This window comes from Kogia breviceps, chromosome 2 (assembly GCF_026419965.1).
Source record: "Kogia breviceps isolate mKogBre1 chromosome 2, mKogBre1 haplotype 1, whole genome shotgun sequence".
In the NCBI taxonomy this organism is placed as follows: Eukaryota; Metazoa; Chordata; class Mammalia; order Artiodactyla; family Physeteridae; genus Kogia; species Kogia breviceps.
This window is the reverse complement of record NC_081311.1, coordinates 115147390-115168018: the sequence shown is the minus strand read 5'-3', so window position 1 is coordinate 115168018 and position 20629 is coordinate 115147390. Positions and strand designations below refer to the sequence as shown.

General features: G+C 37.3%; 1 protein-coding gene and 1 long non-coding RNA gene across 3 annotated transcripts in view; one reads left to right on the top strand and one right to left on the bottom strand.

Annotated features, from left to right (window-relative positions):
• ARHGAP15 (Rho GTPase activating protein 15) overlaps positions 1-20629 on the bottom strand; it is a 613208-nt gene that overhangs the window by 119203 nt on the left and 473376 nt on the right. For both annotated transcript variants that reach the window (XM_059053493.2, XM_067027507.1), the window contains one exon: positions 8085-8219. In XM_059053493.2, coding sequence (XP_058909476.1) covers positions 8085-8219 — 135 coding nt within the window. The remainder of the gene's footprint in view (positions 1-8084; positions 8220-20629) is intronic.
• On the top strand, positions 5190-7272 carry LOC136793707 (uncharacterized). Its single transcript, XR_010839323.1, has 3 exons — positions 5190-5255; positions 5353-5575; positions 7235-7272. It is a non-coding gene; the product is annotated as an uncharacterized lncRNA (long non-coding RNA).

Sequence of the window (20629 nt, the reverse complement as noted above, 5' to 3'; positions counted from 1 at the left end):
ATGGAGCTGATGTCTTACCACTCAGTTAATTTCAGCGTCAATGTCCAATTTTAGTTCTGAATCACCTTCTAGTTTTACTTATAAAGGACTTTTCATTAAGCCAAATTAAGTAGATGGAGGTCCAGTTGTTTATTATCTAGCACTAAACCATTCCTACAAAAAGACACCTGTGCAAGCCATTTGGCTCTAGTCAACTATTTTTTTTTACAATTTAATTATGAATATAATTAGAATGAGTTAAGAGACAAGCTAGGCATCAGCCGTAAAATTTCTAGTTTGCTAAAACACACACACACACACACACATACACACACGCACTGATTAAAAATCAACCACAACAAAAACCCCGCCAAGTCTCTGAGCTTGCAGTGGAAACTGTAGTAAAAGGGGAGTATTTGTAAAATCTACCTTTATTTTAATTTCAAATTTCCTTGAAATGGTGCTGTAGAGAATATTTTTATACTACATTATTTTTATATCTCTGGTTTCTCTGTGGTGACCCTTTAAACCCTGCTTTTTCCTTTCTCTGGTCTTAAGGTAATTTGTCACTATCATGCTTTCATGTTTAGCAACTATTTGTAGTCAAGTGCCTTGCAAGCTCTGTTTCTTTTCTCCCAAAGAGTGTCATCATGGAGTTGATGATGCATCAGAAATAGTTTGACCAAAGGGCAAGATAAAGTCAAGAGTAAAGCAAATATTTGCAAATATACTTCACTAGTTTTTTTTCCCCAATTACTTAGTGAAAGTATACTTTAAAGGTAAAATGGCATGATGGCCATAGGAAAAAAACCATTAAGACATGCAATAGATACTTTCTGACATAGGGCAATGTCTTTAATTTAGATCATTTTTATATGAGGATGGTGTGACTGACAGATGTATAGTAGGATGAATTATATTTAAGGACTAGGCATGGGGTATGCTCTACCTTTGGTGCCTTGATTTTAAAGATGCTTAGTCAACCTTATGGATACCATTTCTCACAATTTGTTTTACTGCTTAACTGATCAATGTGTAGCAAAAGTAGTCATAAATATTGTCTTCAAATGAGTGTGTGACTACAAACTATAAATTGAAGACTTGTATGAAGCACCTTTACTGTCTCAGTTTGTTGCTGGCTTGCCTAATCTCCAAGTGTTATATAAATAAATACATATATATATATTAAATAAACACAATATATAACAAATATGATGCATAATAAACATTATATATATAATATTACTTAAGAGTAACTGAAAACGAGCATAAGGGGACTGCTATTGCACCCATGAGGTTGTTTTGATCTTGGAGTTAGCATTGATTGCATTCCCATGATAGGGCCCTGCTCAGGGGTGGGAGGAAAAGTAATTATTTTTATACACAAAAGGCAACTTTGGAAATTTAGAATACAACAAATCAACAAACCCCAAATCATGCTCTAGTAAGAGCAGCACAGAGCTGAGGTGAAGGTGACCAAAGTGAAATTATCAGATAATCCTTGAATAAATGAGCTTTGGCCCAGGCTTGAGACAAATCTCTAAGCCTATCCTGCACAAATAATAGATAAAACATCTTGTAAGGAAATTCACGAGGTCATTTCTCTTTATTTCCCACTCATCTACTAATCAACCTATGGTTTCACTGTTATCTCAACTCTGATGATTCTTTAGATTTGAGACAGGCAGATGAAAACTGATGGTGAAGTGCATTTGTGACACGGGTGTAGAGAAGGTGTAGGCAAAAAAAAAAAATGGCTCCATAAAGACGTCCATACTTTACTTCCTAGAGCCTGTGAATACGTTACTTTACATGGCAGAAGAGATTTTGTAGATATGATTAAATTAAGGACCTTGAGATGGGGTAGTATCCTGGATGACCCAGGGGGTGCCCAATGTAATCACAAAGGTCCTCAAAAGTGGAAAATGGACTGAGGAGGAAGTCAGAGGGAGACTGACTACAGAAGAGGTCAGAGTGATGTGATGTCATGTGACTGTTGCCTGTGAAGGAGGTGGAAGGGGACCACTGGCTAAGGCATGCAGGCAAACCCCTAGAAGCTAGAAAAAGCAAGGAAGTGGATTCTCCTGCAGAGCCTCCAGAATACAATCCTTCCAGCACTCTGATTTTAGCTCAGTGAGACTAAGCTTCGGACTTCTGTCCTATAGAACTATGTGGTAATAAATCACTGTTATTTTAGGCCACTGAATTCAAGGTAATTTTTACGGCAGCAATAGGAAACTAATACACATGTCCTATAGGAAACAGTGCCTCTAATTCAGAAAACACAACGAAATCTGAACACCCTGAAGCAGCCCTGGAAGCACCACTCCAATATGAATTAGAATGGCAGAAGCCTCTAGAAAGAAGCCATCCGGGTAAATCGGGACTCTGCAATAGTGTCAGAAAAGAGTAAGGACATTATAAAAGAAAAAAAGCAAAGAAAAAGAAAAGCAATTACAGACGCCAGGAATAAAATAAATTAAAAATCTGCACAAGAAAAGCACGATCCAACTATAAAGGGAACCAAACGTGGCCAAGAGTTTAAGCAATTTTTGGAGTGTAATAAAATAGATTCTGTTGGACCTGGTGAGGAATACTCTTTGACAAGTGTAAGAGATTGTGACAGTGAATCCTAAAGAAGGAATCTTTGTGAAACCTCTTGGACAGGTAATGAACAAGACTTACAAACTCATAGCAATGCAAATATCAACGCTGCTTATTAGTTTTCTAATTGGTCAAACTATTAAAATTTAAAGGAGTTAATAACCAGTGATTGTGAAAGAAAGGAAGAGAGGTAAAGGAAAGGATAGAAAGGAAAATATACTTACCTTACAAAGGAAAGTTAGGAGTTACTGTAAAATGCTGAATGAAACAAGAAACAGAGGTTTATGTGTATTATTCAACATTCACATATAATATGACTATCAAATGCTGGAGGAGGTGAAGTAGAATAAATTAATATTTCATATTAGGTATTATCTATAGTAGGTAAGTCAAGAAGTAGAGATATTATCCAGAGTTATGAAAGTAACTACTACAAGAGATGAAAACTGAAACAGTTGAAGGAGGTTTCCTCTCATGAATAGGCCTGGGGATGTGAAGTGATAGGGCCCAATCCATCACTTTCCATCATAAACTCCTCTGTAGAATCTGGTTTGGTGCATTTTGTAATTTGATAAAAGTGAAGAACTGTAAAAAGGAACATTAATAACACTTCAGCTTGAAACAGGTACTCATATGAAATAGGAAAGTAACATTGTATATATCTAAACGAATTTCAAAAGGGGATGAGTGAACAATTGGTTATAAAAATAATACAGGGCTTCCCTGGTGACGCAGTGGTTGAGAGTCCGCCTAGCGATGCGGGGGACACGGGTTCGTGCCCCGGTCCGGGAAGATCCCACATGCCGCGGAGCGGCTGGGCCAGTGAGCCATGGCCGCTGAGCCTGCGCGTCCGGAGCCTGTGCTCCGCAATGGGAGAGGCCACAACAGTGAGAGGCCCGCGTACCGCCGCAAAAAGAAAAAAAAAAAAAAACAGTGGAGGGTTAAAATGTGCTCAAAGAGAGCAATACTTAAAGCACTGATGCCTTTAATATCTAATAGTAAATATTGAAACATAACTCACTCTTGGAAAGTTTTAACTTATTTCTAACCTGGAACTCCAATACTAAAATTTCTGATCATTTAATTCTAACCTTGGTTAAAAAAACAGAAATGACACGATCTTATATAGAATGATATGGGATACATAGGTTTTATATAGGATGATGTAACAGACAGATATTTGGCAACAGCTAGTTAGTTATTCTTCCAGCAAGATTTCTTTTAGATAAACAGTCCCAGAAATGCAATGTAGGATGATGGAAAGTATTTATGTTTTAGAGTCTGCAGCTTAATGCTAAACCTAATCTTCTGAGCCATATGAACCTGGGAAATATTTTGTGACTTACTTTATTCCTCTGAAAAATGAATTTCTTTCAAATCATTTATTGAGCAACTAATATAAAGAAAATGTTATGTTGTATTATTCTCATAGTAACTTTATGAGCTAGAAATTACTTTCCACATGATTTTTCCATTTCTTCTGTGTCTCCTGTGTTATTTTCAGAAATAAATTAGATAATTATAAAAAGTGTCAACAAGTTTTCCTCCTCTCTTTCCCTTTCCCAGGAATTTTGGAAAAATGCAGATAGTAAAATAGAAAAGACACTGTTTGTTGTCTCTTTTCTTTGGATCTGTAGAGGTACCAGAACAAAAGAGAAGGGAATAGAGGTAAACTTAGTACATTTCGTAGGATTTAGATGTACTGGAAATGTCCAGACCCCCTGCAGGCTTTTAGCCACAAGATTGCATCACCTATCATAAAACTCTAAAGCCGTGTTTTTGTACTGAGTTCACATTTACAGTATTAATAATGCCTTCAGCACAAGTCATTTCCAGGGAATTAAGTCCTTGCCGTCAGTGGGTAAAATCCCCATGAAATAACCTGCAGGTGACCCAGTTGCACTGACCTCAAGTATAGAATTTCAGATCAATAGCTGCAGTACTTGGATTCTGAAACATAAAACAATCGCTAGTGTTTTTGTTACCCCAATGGGTGTTATCAGACAGGGAATCACTATGACAATTGTTGGTTCTTATCATATTAATGCTTGTTTTTGTTCCAAAAAGAAACTACTTTAAAAAGTAAATGCCTTCTGTTCCCTCTTCTTGGAATATGTAATGATGACTTTCAAACATATAATAAAAATTAACAGTATTTCAAATAGCACAAATGATCATTAATTGCTTGTACATGAAAAAAACATTTCTTCTTCAGAAGCAAAGCATTCCAGTTGGATGTAAAATTGCTTTTGGTCTATTCACCTTTTCACTCTGTCGTGAAAGGGTAACAGAAGATCTCTCAATTTGGGGCCAAATAGAAATCTTAAGCCTTCACAAACTGGGCTTGGGGGTAGTGAGACAGTGAAGGAAAATAACATTATAGCTACATGAACCATGACAGTGACTGGCATGGAGTTTTGCTAGTGGCTAACCAGAGACCAGACATCACTTCAAGCATTTACATCAACAGAGGGAATCATTTTGATGCAGGGAACTCGTTACCCATGTGATGAAGAAGCTGAGAGCCAAATAAGGAAGCCTGAAGTCACCAAGAAACCAGCCACTGCAGGAGGCCACTACCAGGCTGGAGGGACAAAGGGAGGAGGGTCCACATCACCAGATGGAAGATGGAACCAGAATGGGCTGAAGACATGGAGGACATGGATCATCAGGTAGAGAAGCTTATCTGAGGCAGATGGGTGGGCAAGGGAGAGGGGGTGGAGGATAAACTAAAAAGCTGGCTGGTCTTTTCCTTCCCCCTCCCTCTAGCCATCTATCCCCAGAGACTTCCACTGACTGTAGCAGCAGGAAGCCAGCCCTCAAGAGCACCTCTGCGATATAGCTGGCTAGGGTCAACCTTCCACAGATACAGAGCAAAGAAGTGATGGATGAAGACGGTCAAAGAAGCCTAGAGCCAGCCTACATGGACATCTCCCCTGCAGACAGACCTCACCTGGCTGGTTCCTCTTCATAAAAAGCAAAGAATTCATGGGTAGGTCTGTTGAGCTTCTCATGGTATAGATTTTGTAAGAGGCAACGAGAGCTATGATAAAGCCCAGCACTTCTCTGGGACTGGATATGGATGTCCTTATATTTTGGAAAAACTTTTTTACTCAGTTAGTGCACCGTGGAGTAAAAGTGCCTCCTCTGGGGTGGCTTTGCCATTTCCAAGGAACTATGTGGCCATTCTGCCATTGCTTAAGGATATTTAAACATGAGCTACAACCTCAAGCTGAGTTAAGAATTCAAGAACTAATGTCAAGGTTATGTCAAAAATGCATGGATTAGCAAACATATGTCCCTTTCCAAGATCATATTTCTCAGCCATATTAGCCTCTTGGTTAGTCCCTCCATTTGACATATTAAAAATACTAAGTACTACATGAGCTAGGTAAGGCAAGCTTGCTGAGAGTGATTCTCCTTGCCTTGAGCAATGAAGGAAAAACTCCCGTCTCTTTGCTTCTAGATTACTTTCTCAAACACAGCTCATCTGGAGAAACACTGTTAGCATTTGTTCAGTATCTTACATCTTTAAAGGACTTTCTAAAGCACTATCTCATTCATTTTCTCCATAGCCTATTTGATAGGTGTTGGAAAAAATCCTCTCAATAGCCATCAGTCACAATAGCATGCTGCCTACCTCAATTCTGCTTTGTTAAGTTCTGACCATGCCAGTAATTCTGAAATTCTGTCCAGTTTGGAGTCAAGTCTAGGAAAGTCCAGAGATGGTCCTCCTCTTCATGGAAATTCAAAGGACACAACCTCACATGGGTTTGAGGGCTTGCTTCCCACATCTCTTAGACTAAGGGAATGGCTTGCCTAATATCTTCAGAATCAGGTTAACTAAAGGAAGCTTAAACGATGGGTATCCTACATCATAGCCCTCAAGTCAGCACACGCACAAGTATATTTCCAAACGAGACAATTCTCGCTCAAAAGTATGGCGACCACGATGTGAAATGTGTATGACTTCTTTAAATATACATAATCAGAAATATGTACCCAAATGCAAAAGCCCCCAATGTCTTACCAGAACACTGTCTTTGCATTATGAGTGATCTCCCATGCTTGAGTGTTCCAAGATGGAATATCAGAATAAGCTGTTATGGAAATTCACGCTTGTTTATTTTTTCTTTATTCCTCCTTTTAAAAAGAAGTTAAGAGAGCCTGGGAACTATAAAATACTGTTCTTCTTGAGAAGCAGAGAGGGTTCATGAAGTAAAATCTCTGACAGGGGATATGAGCTCCAGCCTCGCTTCAAAACCCATATTTAAAGCGCTGCTACTCTATTCAACAACAACAACATCTGAAATTGTGAGCAGGCAGCAAGAGAAAGACCTTGGGAGAATAAGTTCTGCTTTATTCCTCTTGATATCATTTTGCCAGAGCTTTAAACAAGCGTGAAGACTTTTGTGAAATGAAAAACAGAATGAAAGGGCATATTGAGGGGCTGTTTCCAACAGGCTCCTCATATCCCCACTCCCCCTAATGGGAACACTGTACACACAGCCATCCAAGATCAGACCTCCTAAGTAGATATTTTTTTTTTCTTGGAGATTATTCTCATTTGGACTTTAATTAAGCTCCTGCCAGCCTTCCAAGCTTTTTAATTTTACCTTTCTTTCTTCTTTCTTTTTCCTCCTTGAATCAGCTTGCTTGCCAGGAAACTTTTTCCAAGCTGTCACAATCACAGTAAGTACACCCTAAGATGTTAAATTTAGAGATGTACTAATCGTTGCTGCTCCGAGAATCAATAGCAGAACTTTCCTTGCATTTGGAAAGATTTTCATTCATTCATTCATTCGTTTTTACGTGTGTGTGTGCGCACGTGCACGCGTGTGCGTGTGTTATGAATGAGAAAATAATAGAAAGGAAGTTTCAGGGACTATACAATGACTATTGGCTAGTAAGTGATACAACTCAACCTCCCATAAAGCTACCAGTTTAACAGAAGAAACTTTCCATTACTTAATTTAATATTCACACTGTTTGTAAGCAAATTGTAGCCAACTCTTTACTAGTGTTGGTGGGTGTAGGGTGAGCGAGCCTTGAGAAGGTGATGCCTCAGCTGATGATTTAACACCTCTTTAATGAAATGTAATATTTAATTCACTTCAGTTCTTTTTCAAAATCCCCTTGAACTCAGTTAAACTCATTGTGATTCTGAAAGTACAAAGGTAGGGGCTAGGGAGGCGGAAGGTGACCCCTGTAAAGCAGATTGCATGAGAAGCTATTTTTATTTGAGGACGCTTAGTTGAAAATTGGCCACCCTAAACAGGATGCCTTCTTCTTTTTTTCTCTTAATTTTTAAAAATACTTAGATAATATTGCAGAAATAAGAATAAGCTATCAAAAACACCAAAACTAAAATGAAAGCTGCGGAGCATTGGGGATATTATCATCTCCATGATTGCTATTATCGCCATTCTTATTATTTACTTAATAGTAATTCTACACCGCCAGGTTATTGCACCAACCGCTCCTGTCTGTAAGGTACTTACTGATCGCCTCCACAAACCGCTCAAAGAAGCTGTAAGGGAAGAGTGGCTCTGGCAGCTCCCGGAAAAACATCTTCAGTGCTCCGGTGACAACGTGGATGTCCTCCCACTGGCTGTCGTCCAAATTCAGCTCCTCTTCTGGGAAAACACGAGGAGAAATGGAACAACTGGTTTTAATGAAACAATTACAAGACACTAATTATTATGTTAATGTTTGCCTACTATCATCAGCAACCGTTAACAGCCTTCTGCACCTAGAGGTTTGGTGCTGTGCATGTTTTTTTTTTTTTTTCTTTTTTCCGTAGGACGGGAACATTTTCAATGGAATACCATCTGTAGGAGTGCAGCTAACAAAAAACAAGACACACAAAGAGACAGTGCCATTGACACATTATGTCAGATACATTTATTCCCATAATGCATCAGTATGAAAATTAGCATCACAGCTCAACATGATTCAAAGCTATTTGGTTTTGAGGCCGAGGGGCTAAGAGTTGCCAATGATGGCCGGCCCAAGGGACCGGCCTAAAGGCCTTGCTGAGCCAACAGGAGACATATGCTAAACATGGCAATAGAAAATGAGTTATTGCTTTACATGTGTTAGCCTTGCTATGTACAAGGGAATAATGGGTAACACTTTTTTCCTTTTTTCACTGAATATAAAGTCAGCAAGGAATAGAACAGTGAGTGAGAAAGGATATTAATTCCTTCTTACTGCTTCAAAAATATCTTTTTTTAGTTTTCATCTCAGCAAGGAAAATGTGCCCAGCTTCAATATTAGACAGACCCCTGTTGGCCTACATAGGCTATGCAAAGCTGTCAAAAAGGATAACACACTAAAGACAAACCACAAGTGCTTACCAACTCCTCTTAGAAATAATGGAAATGTTTGCTTGGGAAGCTTGAGTGAGTTGAGACATTTAAATATTAAAGAAAATAAAGGCCACAATAAAGTTCTTAGAAGAAATAAAGAGACACTGGGCAATTATTTCCTTCCTTTTCGTCTTCAGTATGAAAGTCTGGAATCATTCTTACCCAAACAGTGGATGTAATAGGGTCTGAAAGTGACATCTTTACATACAACGAAAAGGAAGCAGGCATAAAAGCATTGCTGCTGATCTACAGCATTTGTCTTTCTGAACGTACAACGCAGAAAAGATTTTGGATTCTGGGCTTAATGAAAACTAAAGCTAATCATTTTGGACAACCTGGGGGTTAATGGGAAAGCAGAGTATCCTGGCAAGAACTTAATAGGTATTTGGTCAACTAGAATTGTGTTCCCTTACCGATGTCTGAAGCTCATATTCAGATGTTTGCTTGTGTCAGTTTTATGAATGCAGAGGAGCATTTACACCAAAAATGTAAGAAAAGCTGAGAATTGTCACTATAGGGAATATCTGCATGGGCTGTTCTGCTAATAGTGTTCATGTCCCTTTAAAAATATTAGCCAAAATCTTTATCAGATCTTTTTTTCTAAATGGACTATTACTCCCAGGGCTAGTAAGTTACGTTCCTGCTCAACTGGCTGTTTGCAAAGAGAAGGAATGAAGGTGAATCTGTTTATTTCAGACGGGCTATTTTCTTCTCCCCTTTCAGCCTTCATTCCTACCTCAGTCATAACACAATAATTTGATCCACAACAAAATCAGCAGAGGAGACCTTCTTTCTGCCCTGCAATCATTTTTGATTGATTGTATTTCAACAATTAGTCTTTTATTTGGCTACACACTATTGAAATAGGACGACAGCATCTTAGCAGGCCAGCTTTAAACAGTCAACTGTTAACAATAGCATCAAAAAGGGAGACCTGATGGGGTTTACTGTCACTTTAAAGAACGGGGTTTTCACGTTGTTGAAATCTGTCAGATATTTTGAAATGTCCCTCTCACTATGGTGCCACACCCCCTGCGTGCCCTTATAATAAAATTGGTTTTACTCCTGATTAAATCATTTTCTCCCTACCCACTACCATACTTCTCATAATGGACCTGTGCGTTCTACAGCTGGTGTTCTTCCCATGGTACCAATTCTTACTTTATCTTTTAAGCACTTTGCTGCTAAGATCTCATGCAGAGTGCTTATGTTTTGTTAAGAGCTTCATTCTTAGAGAAATAGCTTAACACATGTTCTAAAAATGTTGTACAACTTATTGCTTAAAGCACATTTAGAAAATGTATAAGTACGGTAGCTTTGGCACTGAACTTTTAAGTGGAAACCTAAATAAACACATACACAAACACCACACACACACACACATGTTCACACACACAACTATCTCTACCAAAAATTTATCACAGAAGTCCAATACAAAGTGTCGTTTTGGTGCATAGGTTTAAGATCGCCAAATGAAAGTGTTCAGCAGGTAAAAAAAGAGAATGATTTTATCTTGAGCAAGAAACAATAAGAACAAATAATTGCTTAACCAAAGGCAGATGCCAGTGATGTCTATCACCTCCAAACAAACATCAGTTAATTCAACTGACTCTGAAAATGAAATTTTTTTTTTTTTTTTTTTTTTTGTAGTACGCGGGCCTCTCACTGTTGTGGCCTCTCCCGTTGTGGAGCACAGGCTCGGGACGCCCAGGCTCAGCGGCCATGGCTCACGGGCCCAGCCGCTCTGCAGCATGTGGGATCTTCCCAGACCGGGGCACGAACCCGCATCCCCTGCATCGGCAGGCGGACTCTCAACTACTGCGCCACCAGGGAAGCCCCGAAATACTTTAATATACATAAAAAAGATAATTTACCAGTCAATAAATACCATTTGATTATATCCATTCAAAATGCCATATGTCAACTTGTGTTACTTAAACTAGCATTCCTACTATGTAGTCTTCACTTTAAAAAGATAATTTGTAGCCCCTCAACAAGTAGCTTCAATAAATAATATGGCAAGTGGTTGGAAAGAGTCTTTTGGTATATAATACCTAATTTTTGTATTAAGATTTTTTTGTGAACAGCCAAGGTGAAGATTCCTTGTAAACGAGAGGACTTTAAGGCACATTTTTCAAGGCCACTGTGACTTATTTAAACATGCAGTTGTGTCCATATTTGCACACCTTCTCATGAATCCAATCAGTTCTGAAGATGAAGTGATACCTGTCTCCACGTTAACAGATATCATTATGAACACATTTGTATTACCTGATAGGCATTTTCTAACTAATCTGTTGGCATTGATCGTGTCTTCTGCTTCCCCTCTTTTCAATAGAGCAGGATTTCTCAATAGTGAAGCACTGTTGACATTTGGGGCTGAGTAATGCTTTGCTATAGGGTCTGTCCTGTGCATTCTAGGATATTTAGTAGCATCCCCGGCCGCAGCCCACTGGATGCCAGTAGTACTTCCCAGTGCTGCTGATGCAAAATATCTCCAGATATTGCCAAATATCTCCTGGTGGTACAAAGTTATCCCCAGTTGAGAACCACAAGAGTGGAGCCTGTAAGAGTCTATAAAAGTTACTCAATAAATATCGATTTATGAAGTTTACCTCAGGTGGGCAGAGAAATAGAAAACTAGATATGTGAATATTGAGATTTCTTTAATATGAACCTAAGAGTTGGTAATTATTATTGGCAAAATAAAAACCTTTTACACAACAAAATTCAAAACTCATATGACTATATTTCAGGAAGCTTTGCAACAGGAAGAATAACCAACAGTTATTCAGTGCTTACACCATACTAGGGACTATGCTATGCACTTTCCATTTATTATCTAATATAATTTTTTTTTCAATAAGACAATGAGGTACATGCTATTGTTATCATCACCTATTTTACAGATAGGAAAAATGACGCATGGGTAGATTAAGTAACTTTTCCATGGCTGACAAGTGATAAACCCAGGATAAGGAGCCAGTAAGCCTCCCCTCAAAACCACTATGGTCAGACTAATCTTGGCTGGAAGAAGCTGAAAGGATAAAGGCAAATAAATAGCAATTGCCAGTGATAGTAGATTGACTGTTACTTCAAAGATAGTGATTTTTATATTTTATCCCTAAATATCTTACTTGAGGCTACACTTTTACATGTAAACTTACTCTGATCTTTCATAATTACTCATGTATAGAAGGAACAGATTCTTATATAAACAGATATAAAACAAATTGGCAATAAAAAGAAACTGCATTAGGAATGGGACAGAAGATGTAGCAAATTGTTATGTGGTGATGGAGTGAAGAGGAAATATGATAGGGTGAGAAAGAGATTATACAAAACACTAGGTCTGGATTTACCACTAATTCATTGTATATCTATTTATTTATTTGTGAAATGAAGATATTCAGAAGGATAGTTGTTGGTATCAAATAAAAAAATGTGTCTGAAAAACATTTGGAGAGCAAAAAAAAAAATTATATATATATATATATCTCCAAGACACCACTATGATGGGGAAAGTGAATAAAGGCCAAAAAGGCAAAATACATTAGGGATTAAAACAATGGAAATACTGAGCAAACATCATAAACCATTCTGGTTGTTTTAGAGGATTTACCTCAGTGTGATACAATCTGTCATATGAGCTCAACTAAAACTTTACATGCTGTAGTTCAATAGTGGGAAGAAGTTTGGTTGAATCAAGATATCTCACAATTATCACGCTGATAATCTGTGCTGGTTTCTCCTGGCCCTCTACTTAGGCTACTGTAAATTCATTTTGGTCATGGCTTTTTGCTTAAGGCATTTAAACAGAATTGAAGATAGGTTAACCTCCAGAATCCAAAGTCACTATGTGACTTTTATGATATCACAAAAAATATATTTAAATATTGTATCTAAGCATTCAAGTCCATCTTGAAATGTCCTTCCTTGAAGGGACTTTTGTATATTTTATTTTTTAAAATGAAAACTTACCTATATCCAGCTAAAATCTATTATATTTGAAATTTAAAAATTTTGACAATAGCTATTAGGAATGATCTTTTTTAAAAAGGAGAACTGAAGGATGGACCTTTTGATAGCCACAGTAGATCATGGTAATTTCCATGGAAAAAGGCAAATTTAAATATCACTAATAGCTTAATCACCACTTTCCTCTTGTATTATACATTGCTCTATAGACTGGTGTAACCAGAAGTTGCAATATCAAGACTGATTTTAACTAAACTCACTGTGTTAACCTAGTATTGGTTGAAATGTAGCTGCAGATAAACTTGGACTATCCAGAATAGAATAGTTATATAAGAATAAAGAGGCACTTCTTTGTGTATTGAAAAACAAGTATATTTTCCCTTGTAGTTTTTAAAGTCCTTTACTAACTTTTATTTTACTGTTGTAATAAAAAAATAAAGAGGAAAAGACAGGCCAACTTTCACAGGATATAGAGAGAATAGCTCTGATTTCACTAATATAGTGACAAGAACCTATTACATCATGAAACTCTCATAAAGGATGTGGTATCTGCTTCCAGCGCAGATGACCATTTGGAAACCTTATCTGAAAGCCCTGCTGGGTACATGAAAGTCACATCATGAATGAAAGAGATGCCAGAGAGATTATTGATCCGAAAAATAATAATATGTTTGTCCATAAAATCAAACTGGTATTTATAAAAGTGGATAAAACATACTGTTTATCTATAAGGATATAGCTGATTTTGAGTTTAGCATTTAAAGGAGTGGATCAAAAGGAAGTTGGTTGAATCATTTGACTAGCTCAACCTTTCCTGTTGTGTTAGCTCCTTAAAGTGGCAGTTCAATCTGATTTCTGGTGGATTAGAGAGGTTCCAAATTCTCAAACACGGTGATATAAACCCCATGCCCAAACCATTCTCTTTCCACGCTGCACTCGCTAAAGCCCCTCCTATAACACCTTGGGTACATCATGAGACTTCAGTAAGGACAATATCTTTGAAAATTAGCCTGGTTGACCAGTTAATCTGTTTGTTCACTTAGGTTTTATTAAGCAAATATAGATTGACTGGAGACTACATACCAGGAACTGTATTTTTTGCCTTTCAAAGCTACAGCTGTTGAGGCTGCTTTATATTCCTCAAAGGAGACAGCTTTACCAGATGCTCAGAAATACTACTCAGGTGAAGATAAATTAGGTTCTAGACATTTTTCATCTTACTTCTGTCCCCTAGAATAATACTCTTTTGACCTTAATGACAAGCAGGGGCAAATTCACCCCCCAAAGGTGCTTTAAGTTTCTTATGGTTTGAGCTGTGTCCCCCAACCCCCGTGAATAATTTGTAATCTCAACCCCCTGTACCCCACCATGTCACTGTATTTGGAGATAGAGCCTTTAAAGAGGTAATTAAGGTAAAATGAGGTGATATGGATGGCCTTATTCCAATATGACTGGTGTCTTTATAAGAAGAGGCGATTAGGACACAGACATGCACAGAAGGAAGACCATGTGAAGACATAGGAAGAAGACATGCATCCATAAGCTAAGGAGAGAGGCCTCAGAAGAAAGCAACCTTGCCAACACCTTGATGCTGGTCTTCTAGCCTCTGGAACAGAGAGGAAATACATTTCTGTTGTTTAATCCCCCACACCCCCATCCCCACTAGTCTGTGACACTTTGTTATGGCAGCCCTAGAAAACGAATACAATGCCCAAAGATTCTGTGCAGAGAAAGATGTCATGTTCCTAGATCATATCTAGACATTTTCTCAACACATGGGCTATGCCACACTTATGAAATATTATAGACAACAGAAAGAGCTGTTTAGGTAATTCAAATTAAATAAAAATAATTATCTAGATTCTGAGAAAGGGTTTGAAGGTGGAATAAGTTGAATAATTACTTGCCTATTCAAGATCAACCTAACTATTTCTAATTACTTGCTCTATAAACATGCAGGATACTCTCTAGCATGGCTCCCAGACAAAGAATAAAATCATGATTGCTATTTTCTTACTCACTCTTTTTTCCAGCTACTACTTCAAGAGTAGAAATATTTCATTGCTGCTATAGCCCAAGACATGAAATACTAGGGAACATTTAAAACGTTCTCAGGAAAACTCAACACAAGCCAAATCAACTCTCTATGGCCATGGTATCTATCAAAAAAGGAGGAAAGTGGTTTTAAATATGAAACTTCATATTCCAAAACCAAAGAGATGTATTCCTTACAATTTATCACAGTAACCTCCATGAAGCTATTAGGATGCTTTCATTTGAAAATGGTTACTTTACTGTAAGAGGAGATGGTTTGACCTATGCAGAGAATGGGCACTTTCGCCACCTGGTCTACCAAATCCAATTTTTTTTTGTGGCCCCCTGGCAGTAGGAAAGAGGGAGGAACCAAGAAAATAAGCAGAAATTCTCTAAGATACTAAAACCTTATTCATAAAAGCTTTTATTTCTTAAATCCACTGGGATATTTTGGCATGCCATGTTAGCTTGCTTTCTATGGACTTCATGCTGTGCATATTTCTTTGGAAATCACTTAAGAAGCCCAAGGCATGCAAATAATGTCACAGGCTAATATGAAATATCTTTCGTTACTCTCTTTGAAGGTGGTGAATCAGCCTTCTACTATATCCAATACAGGAACTGAGTCAGGAATGAGTATGTCTCATTTTTATTTTTCCTCAGATTTCATCTGAATGTAAATAATAACATAATAAATAGGTACAACTGAAATTTGTGAAACAAGCACCACAGATGGAAAGTATAACAAATGTGTCATTGCTTTGTGCATTTTTAATTTATAACGGCACAACATAAAACGTCTCCTCCTCATCATAACTCCATGTATAATGCCATCTTATAAAATGACGTTACTGACATTATGCTTCTCTCCAGGCTTCTAGGGTTTTTTTGTCTAGGCATCTGAGGAGAGGTAGCCCTGTTCAGACTCAAACAACAACAACGACAAAAATGAATTGACTTTATTTGTTAGGATCATAAATATTATAAAAGGATGCATTTCATGATACCAATATATATTTCTTTAATAACTTTCTTACTCAGAACTTCCAACACTGCTCTTAATTCCATGCAGTCAAAGGCTTTTTGTGCTCTGCAGACACTATACACAATGGGTCGTTTTATTTGACCGTCTTCTCCAAACAGATTCTGAATTTACTTGAATTCCATGGATGATTTCATACATTACATACTCCAAAGGGTAGAGAATCCGTAGGATTAAATTTCAACAGAGTCATTTTTGAAAGTTTTCTTTGTTATCGGCTCTAAGTTTCAACACTATTGCTATTTGTTCTCTCCAAGTTATATTACATTTGTAAATACCAAGCGGAAGGTCAGATCAAAACATATCTCATAATGATATCTAGGAAATAAACATAACTAAGTCCTATAAATACCCATATACAGATAACATGTCTATTGTAGGTATATGCACATATATAGAGTTACTTAATGTATTGTTTCCTCACTTGTCTAATGAGAACTGTCATCTCTCCCTCCTAATTTTGTGTGAGAATTCAGTGAAGTAATATACATAAAAGATCTAGCACAGGTTTGTTATAACATTATTAGAAAATTTATTTGGACATTATCTTCTTTGTCAGCCAGACTTTGGCAAATATTTCAAGAATTTAATATACTTTCTGGCTTAAACTATTCCTTTTACTACACTGTTGGTGTACATGGGGTTAGCAATGGTATTATTTAGCAGGAAAAAGACTGGGCTTTTTACTACTTTAGAAGTCTCTTGTCTGGAAATATTCTGTCAGGAAAAATAGAAATAAAAGGATAACAAAAATCAATAAAATTGAAACAAAATGGATAGAGTAAGACAGTGCCACTCTTATTTCTTGAAACCATTTTACACCTGGATAGGACAAAAATTAGTTGTCAATTAAAGATAATCAAAACGAAGAGATGATTTATAGCAATTATTGAGGATAATATTTTTTCATATAAGTTATCTTTATTAATTGATCTATGGTAGTAGTTGAGTAAATTTTCTACTTCATATCACAAGAATAGCCAGAACTCTGCAAAGATACATACAATAAGAGTGGAAAATTTATAAATTTTACAACTACTTGCATTAAGTTAGGATAGCTAGAGATCTATGCAAAACTTTCTTTGTGAAACCACACGATAACACTATCCTCTTAATTCTGCATCTATACAGTATTCCAAGTCCACAATTGTGACATAGATTCTTTAATGGACCTACCTATTATCAATAAATGTTTTTGGATTTTTCTTTGTGAATGAAAAGTTTTAGAGATTTTTTTTTCCCACCTCAAAAGAGAGTCTGCCTGTCTGACACCAGAGGCCTCCAATTATGGAGCACAAAATTACTCTTGTGTTCCTTTCTACCATGACTTTGAAGAATCATAATTCATACAAATAATTCACAATGAGGGTTATTTTTATTGCAAAGTAGCTATAAAAACTAGTTGATAAAAATTGTAAAACACCTAATAAGATGACACTCAAAAACCTACAATTGTTTAATATGAAGTGTGTGCTGCTTATTGTTTTTTGAACACTTTTATTTATTTTATTTTGAAATAATATATTTACATGAAGTTCAACGTACATGAGTATACTGCAAAAGTCTCTTTCTAGTCTATCCTTAGCTACCTAGTTTACACCTCTACAGAAAACCTATACTGTCAATTTCCCATGTATCCTTTCAAAGATGTTTTCTATACTCAAGCAACATTATCCTCAACTACCACTTAAAAAAAAAACACTAACAGTGAGTAAGTTGGGACAAAGTGAGAGAGTGGCATGAACTTATATACACTACCAAATGTAAAACTGACAGCTAGTGGGAAGCAGCCGCATAGCACAGGGAGATCAGCTCCGTGCTTTGTGACCACTTAGAGGGGTGGTATAGGGAGGGTGTGAGGGAGACGTAAGAGGGACAGGATATGGGGATATATGTATACATATAGCTGATTCACTTTGTTATAAAGCAGAAACTGACACACCATTGTAAAGCAATTATACTCCAATAAAGATGTTAAAAAAAAACCCGAAACACTAACAGTGATATAATCTATGCACTGTTCTGCACTTGATTCTTTTCACTTGACAATGTATCATAGAGATTATTCAAAATTAGGACACAGAGAGTATTCATTTTTTTTTTAGAGCTGCATATTTACTTTTATGGATGTACAATAACTGACCAGTTTCCAAATGTCAAATATTTTTCATAGTGCTAACATGAATAATCTTGCACTTAGATCATTTATATTTAAGTATGTATCTGTGTGAGTAGAACAAATTCCTAGACCTGGAATTTCTAGGTGAAAAGTTGTGTGTATATTGTAAACTATTGATAGACCTTGCCAAGTTATCCTCATAGCCAGTGAACCAATTTATGTTACCATCAAAATATTTGAGAAACTATGGTTGATTGGGAATATATATTCATTCCTCCCTGTACCTCTTCTCAGATGCCCACGAATAAATCGTGCCTTTGACTGTACAGTTGAAAAAATACATAACAAAGAGTAAAATGAGGAAAGATACAGACTAAAAATATATATAAAGTCTTTGTTAAACATGAGAGACTTGTGAGAGATGTAACTTCTGATAAAGAAAAGTCTGAATATTTAAAACAATTGATGTTTCATACATATATAACAATAATACACTTGATCCTTAAACAACCTGGGTTTGAACTGCAAGGGTTTACTTAATACACAAGTTTTTTTCAGTAGTGAATACTATAGTGCTACACGACCTGTGGTTGGTTGAATCCACGGATGCAGAGCCACTGTTACAGAGGAACGGCATATATGGAGGGTGGATTATAAATTATACTCCGATTTTCAACTGCATGGAGGGTCTGCCACACCTACTCCTTGAATTGCTCAAGAGTCAACTGTAACTATAAACAAAAATAAACCCAATAACAATGACTGTCTTCTGATGAAATAAAAATCGAAATAGGAACAAAGTCAAATAAAAGAAAAAGGAATGAGCATGCTGAAAATGAAATGAATGAATGGAATTCCATCAATTATGTCAATTTCAGCAATACATTTATAGTGTAAAGTGAAACAAACCCATCAATCAAATAAATTAATATATTCACTCATTAAAAAAATAAAACAGCTGTAAGATGTCAGATGTGCTAAGTGCAAGAGGTATGGGTGGGAAGGCAGTTATAAATGAGGATCGAAATATATCTAGAAAATGATATATAATCTCTTAAAGTCTGACAGTTCTTAAGTTCGCTAACATCAATACTAGGATTGTGCTGTCTCTAGGGAAGGAGCTACCCCCTTTAATTTCAGTTTTTAAATTTTATTTATTTATTTATTTAAATTTTATTTTTTTTGCCCCCTTTAATTTATATTTGCTTCATTAGTACACAGACATGCTCAATTAGTTGCTTAATAAGTACCTTTTTTTTTTTTTTTTTTTTTTTTTTTGCGGTATGCGGGCCTCTCACTGTTGTGGCCTCTCCTGTTGCAGAGCACAGGCTCCGGACGCGCAGGCCCAGCGGCCATGGCTCACGGGCTTAGTTGCTCCGCGGCATGTGGGATCTTCCCGGACCAGGGCACGAACCCGTGTCTCCTGCATCGGCAGGCGGACTCTCAACCACTGCGCCACCAGGGAAGCCCAATAAGTACCTTTTAAATAAAGATGATGATGATGATGATAACTATATAAACTTCCAAGTCTGAGAGTTATCTACAGTTCCTCTTGTAGAAAAATAGGAAGACATCATTTGCTATGGTCTCAGGTGACCCGTTAGGAGTAAGACACATTTCCAAGCAGCCTAGGCAGTTCTGGACCATATGAGCCTCTCCCTTCTCTGTAGAGCAGAGATGTACTTAGGCCAACTTCACCACACATGTTCTCACAGAAGAAAGTCAGTGGAGGAAGCTGTAAATGGAGGATGTGTTGTAAATGGAGGAGTGATGTAAATGGAAAGATACAGCCTTCCTCGGCCAGGTGCACTTCTCCTTGCTTTACTTCTGTTCCAATCTAACATGAAACACATCTGTGGCACTAACTCCTGGGTCTCTGCCTCTGGTTCCTGATGTCACCCACATCTATCTGGCTAATCTTCACCCTGGCCTACATTCTGCTTCATTTCAGATCCTTTTAACTATGTTACTCATCCTAGCCTGGTAATCCCGTTACTCCTGGGGCACACCCTAAATAATTTACAGCAGTCCCCTTTCATCCTTGGTTCCCTCTTTCTGCAGCTACCTGCCGCCAACCACAGTCTGAAAATACCAAGTGATAAATTTTAGAGATAAATAGTTCATAACTTTTAAGTTACCAGTCATTCTGAGTGGCTTGATGAAATCTCACGCAGTGCTGCTTGGTCCCCGCAGGGACCTGAATCTTCCCTTTGTCTAGCGTAGCTGTTAGTCACCTAGTAGCCATCTCGACTATCAGATTGACTGTCACAATATCACAGTGCTTGTCTTCAAGTCACCCTTATTTTACTTAATACTGGCCCCAAAGCACAAGAGTGGTGATGTTGGCAATTCGGATATGCCAGAGAAGCCATAAAGTGCTTCCTCTAAGTGAAAAGGTAAAAGTTCTACACTTAATAAGGAAAGAAAAAGAGTTGTATGCTAAAGTTACTAAGATCTGTGGTAAGAATGGACCTTCTATCCGTGAAGTTGTGAAAAAGGAAA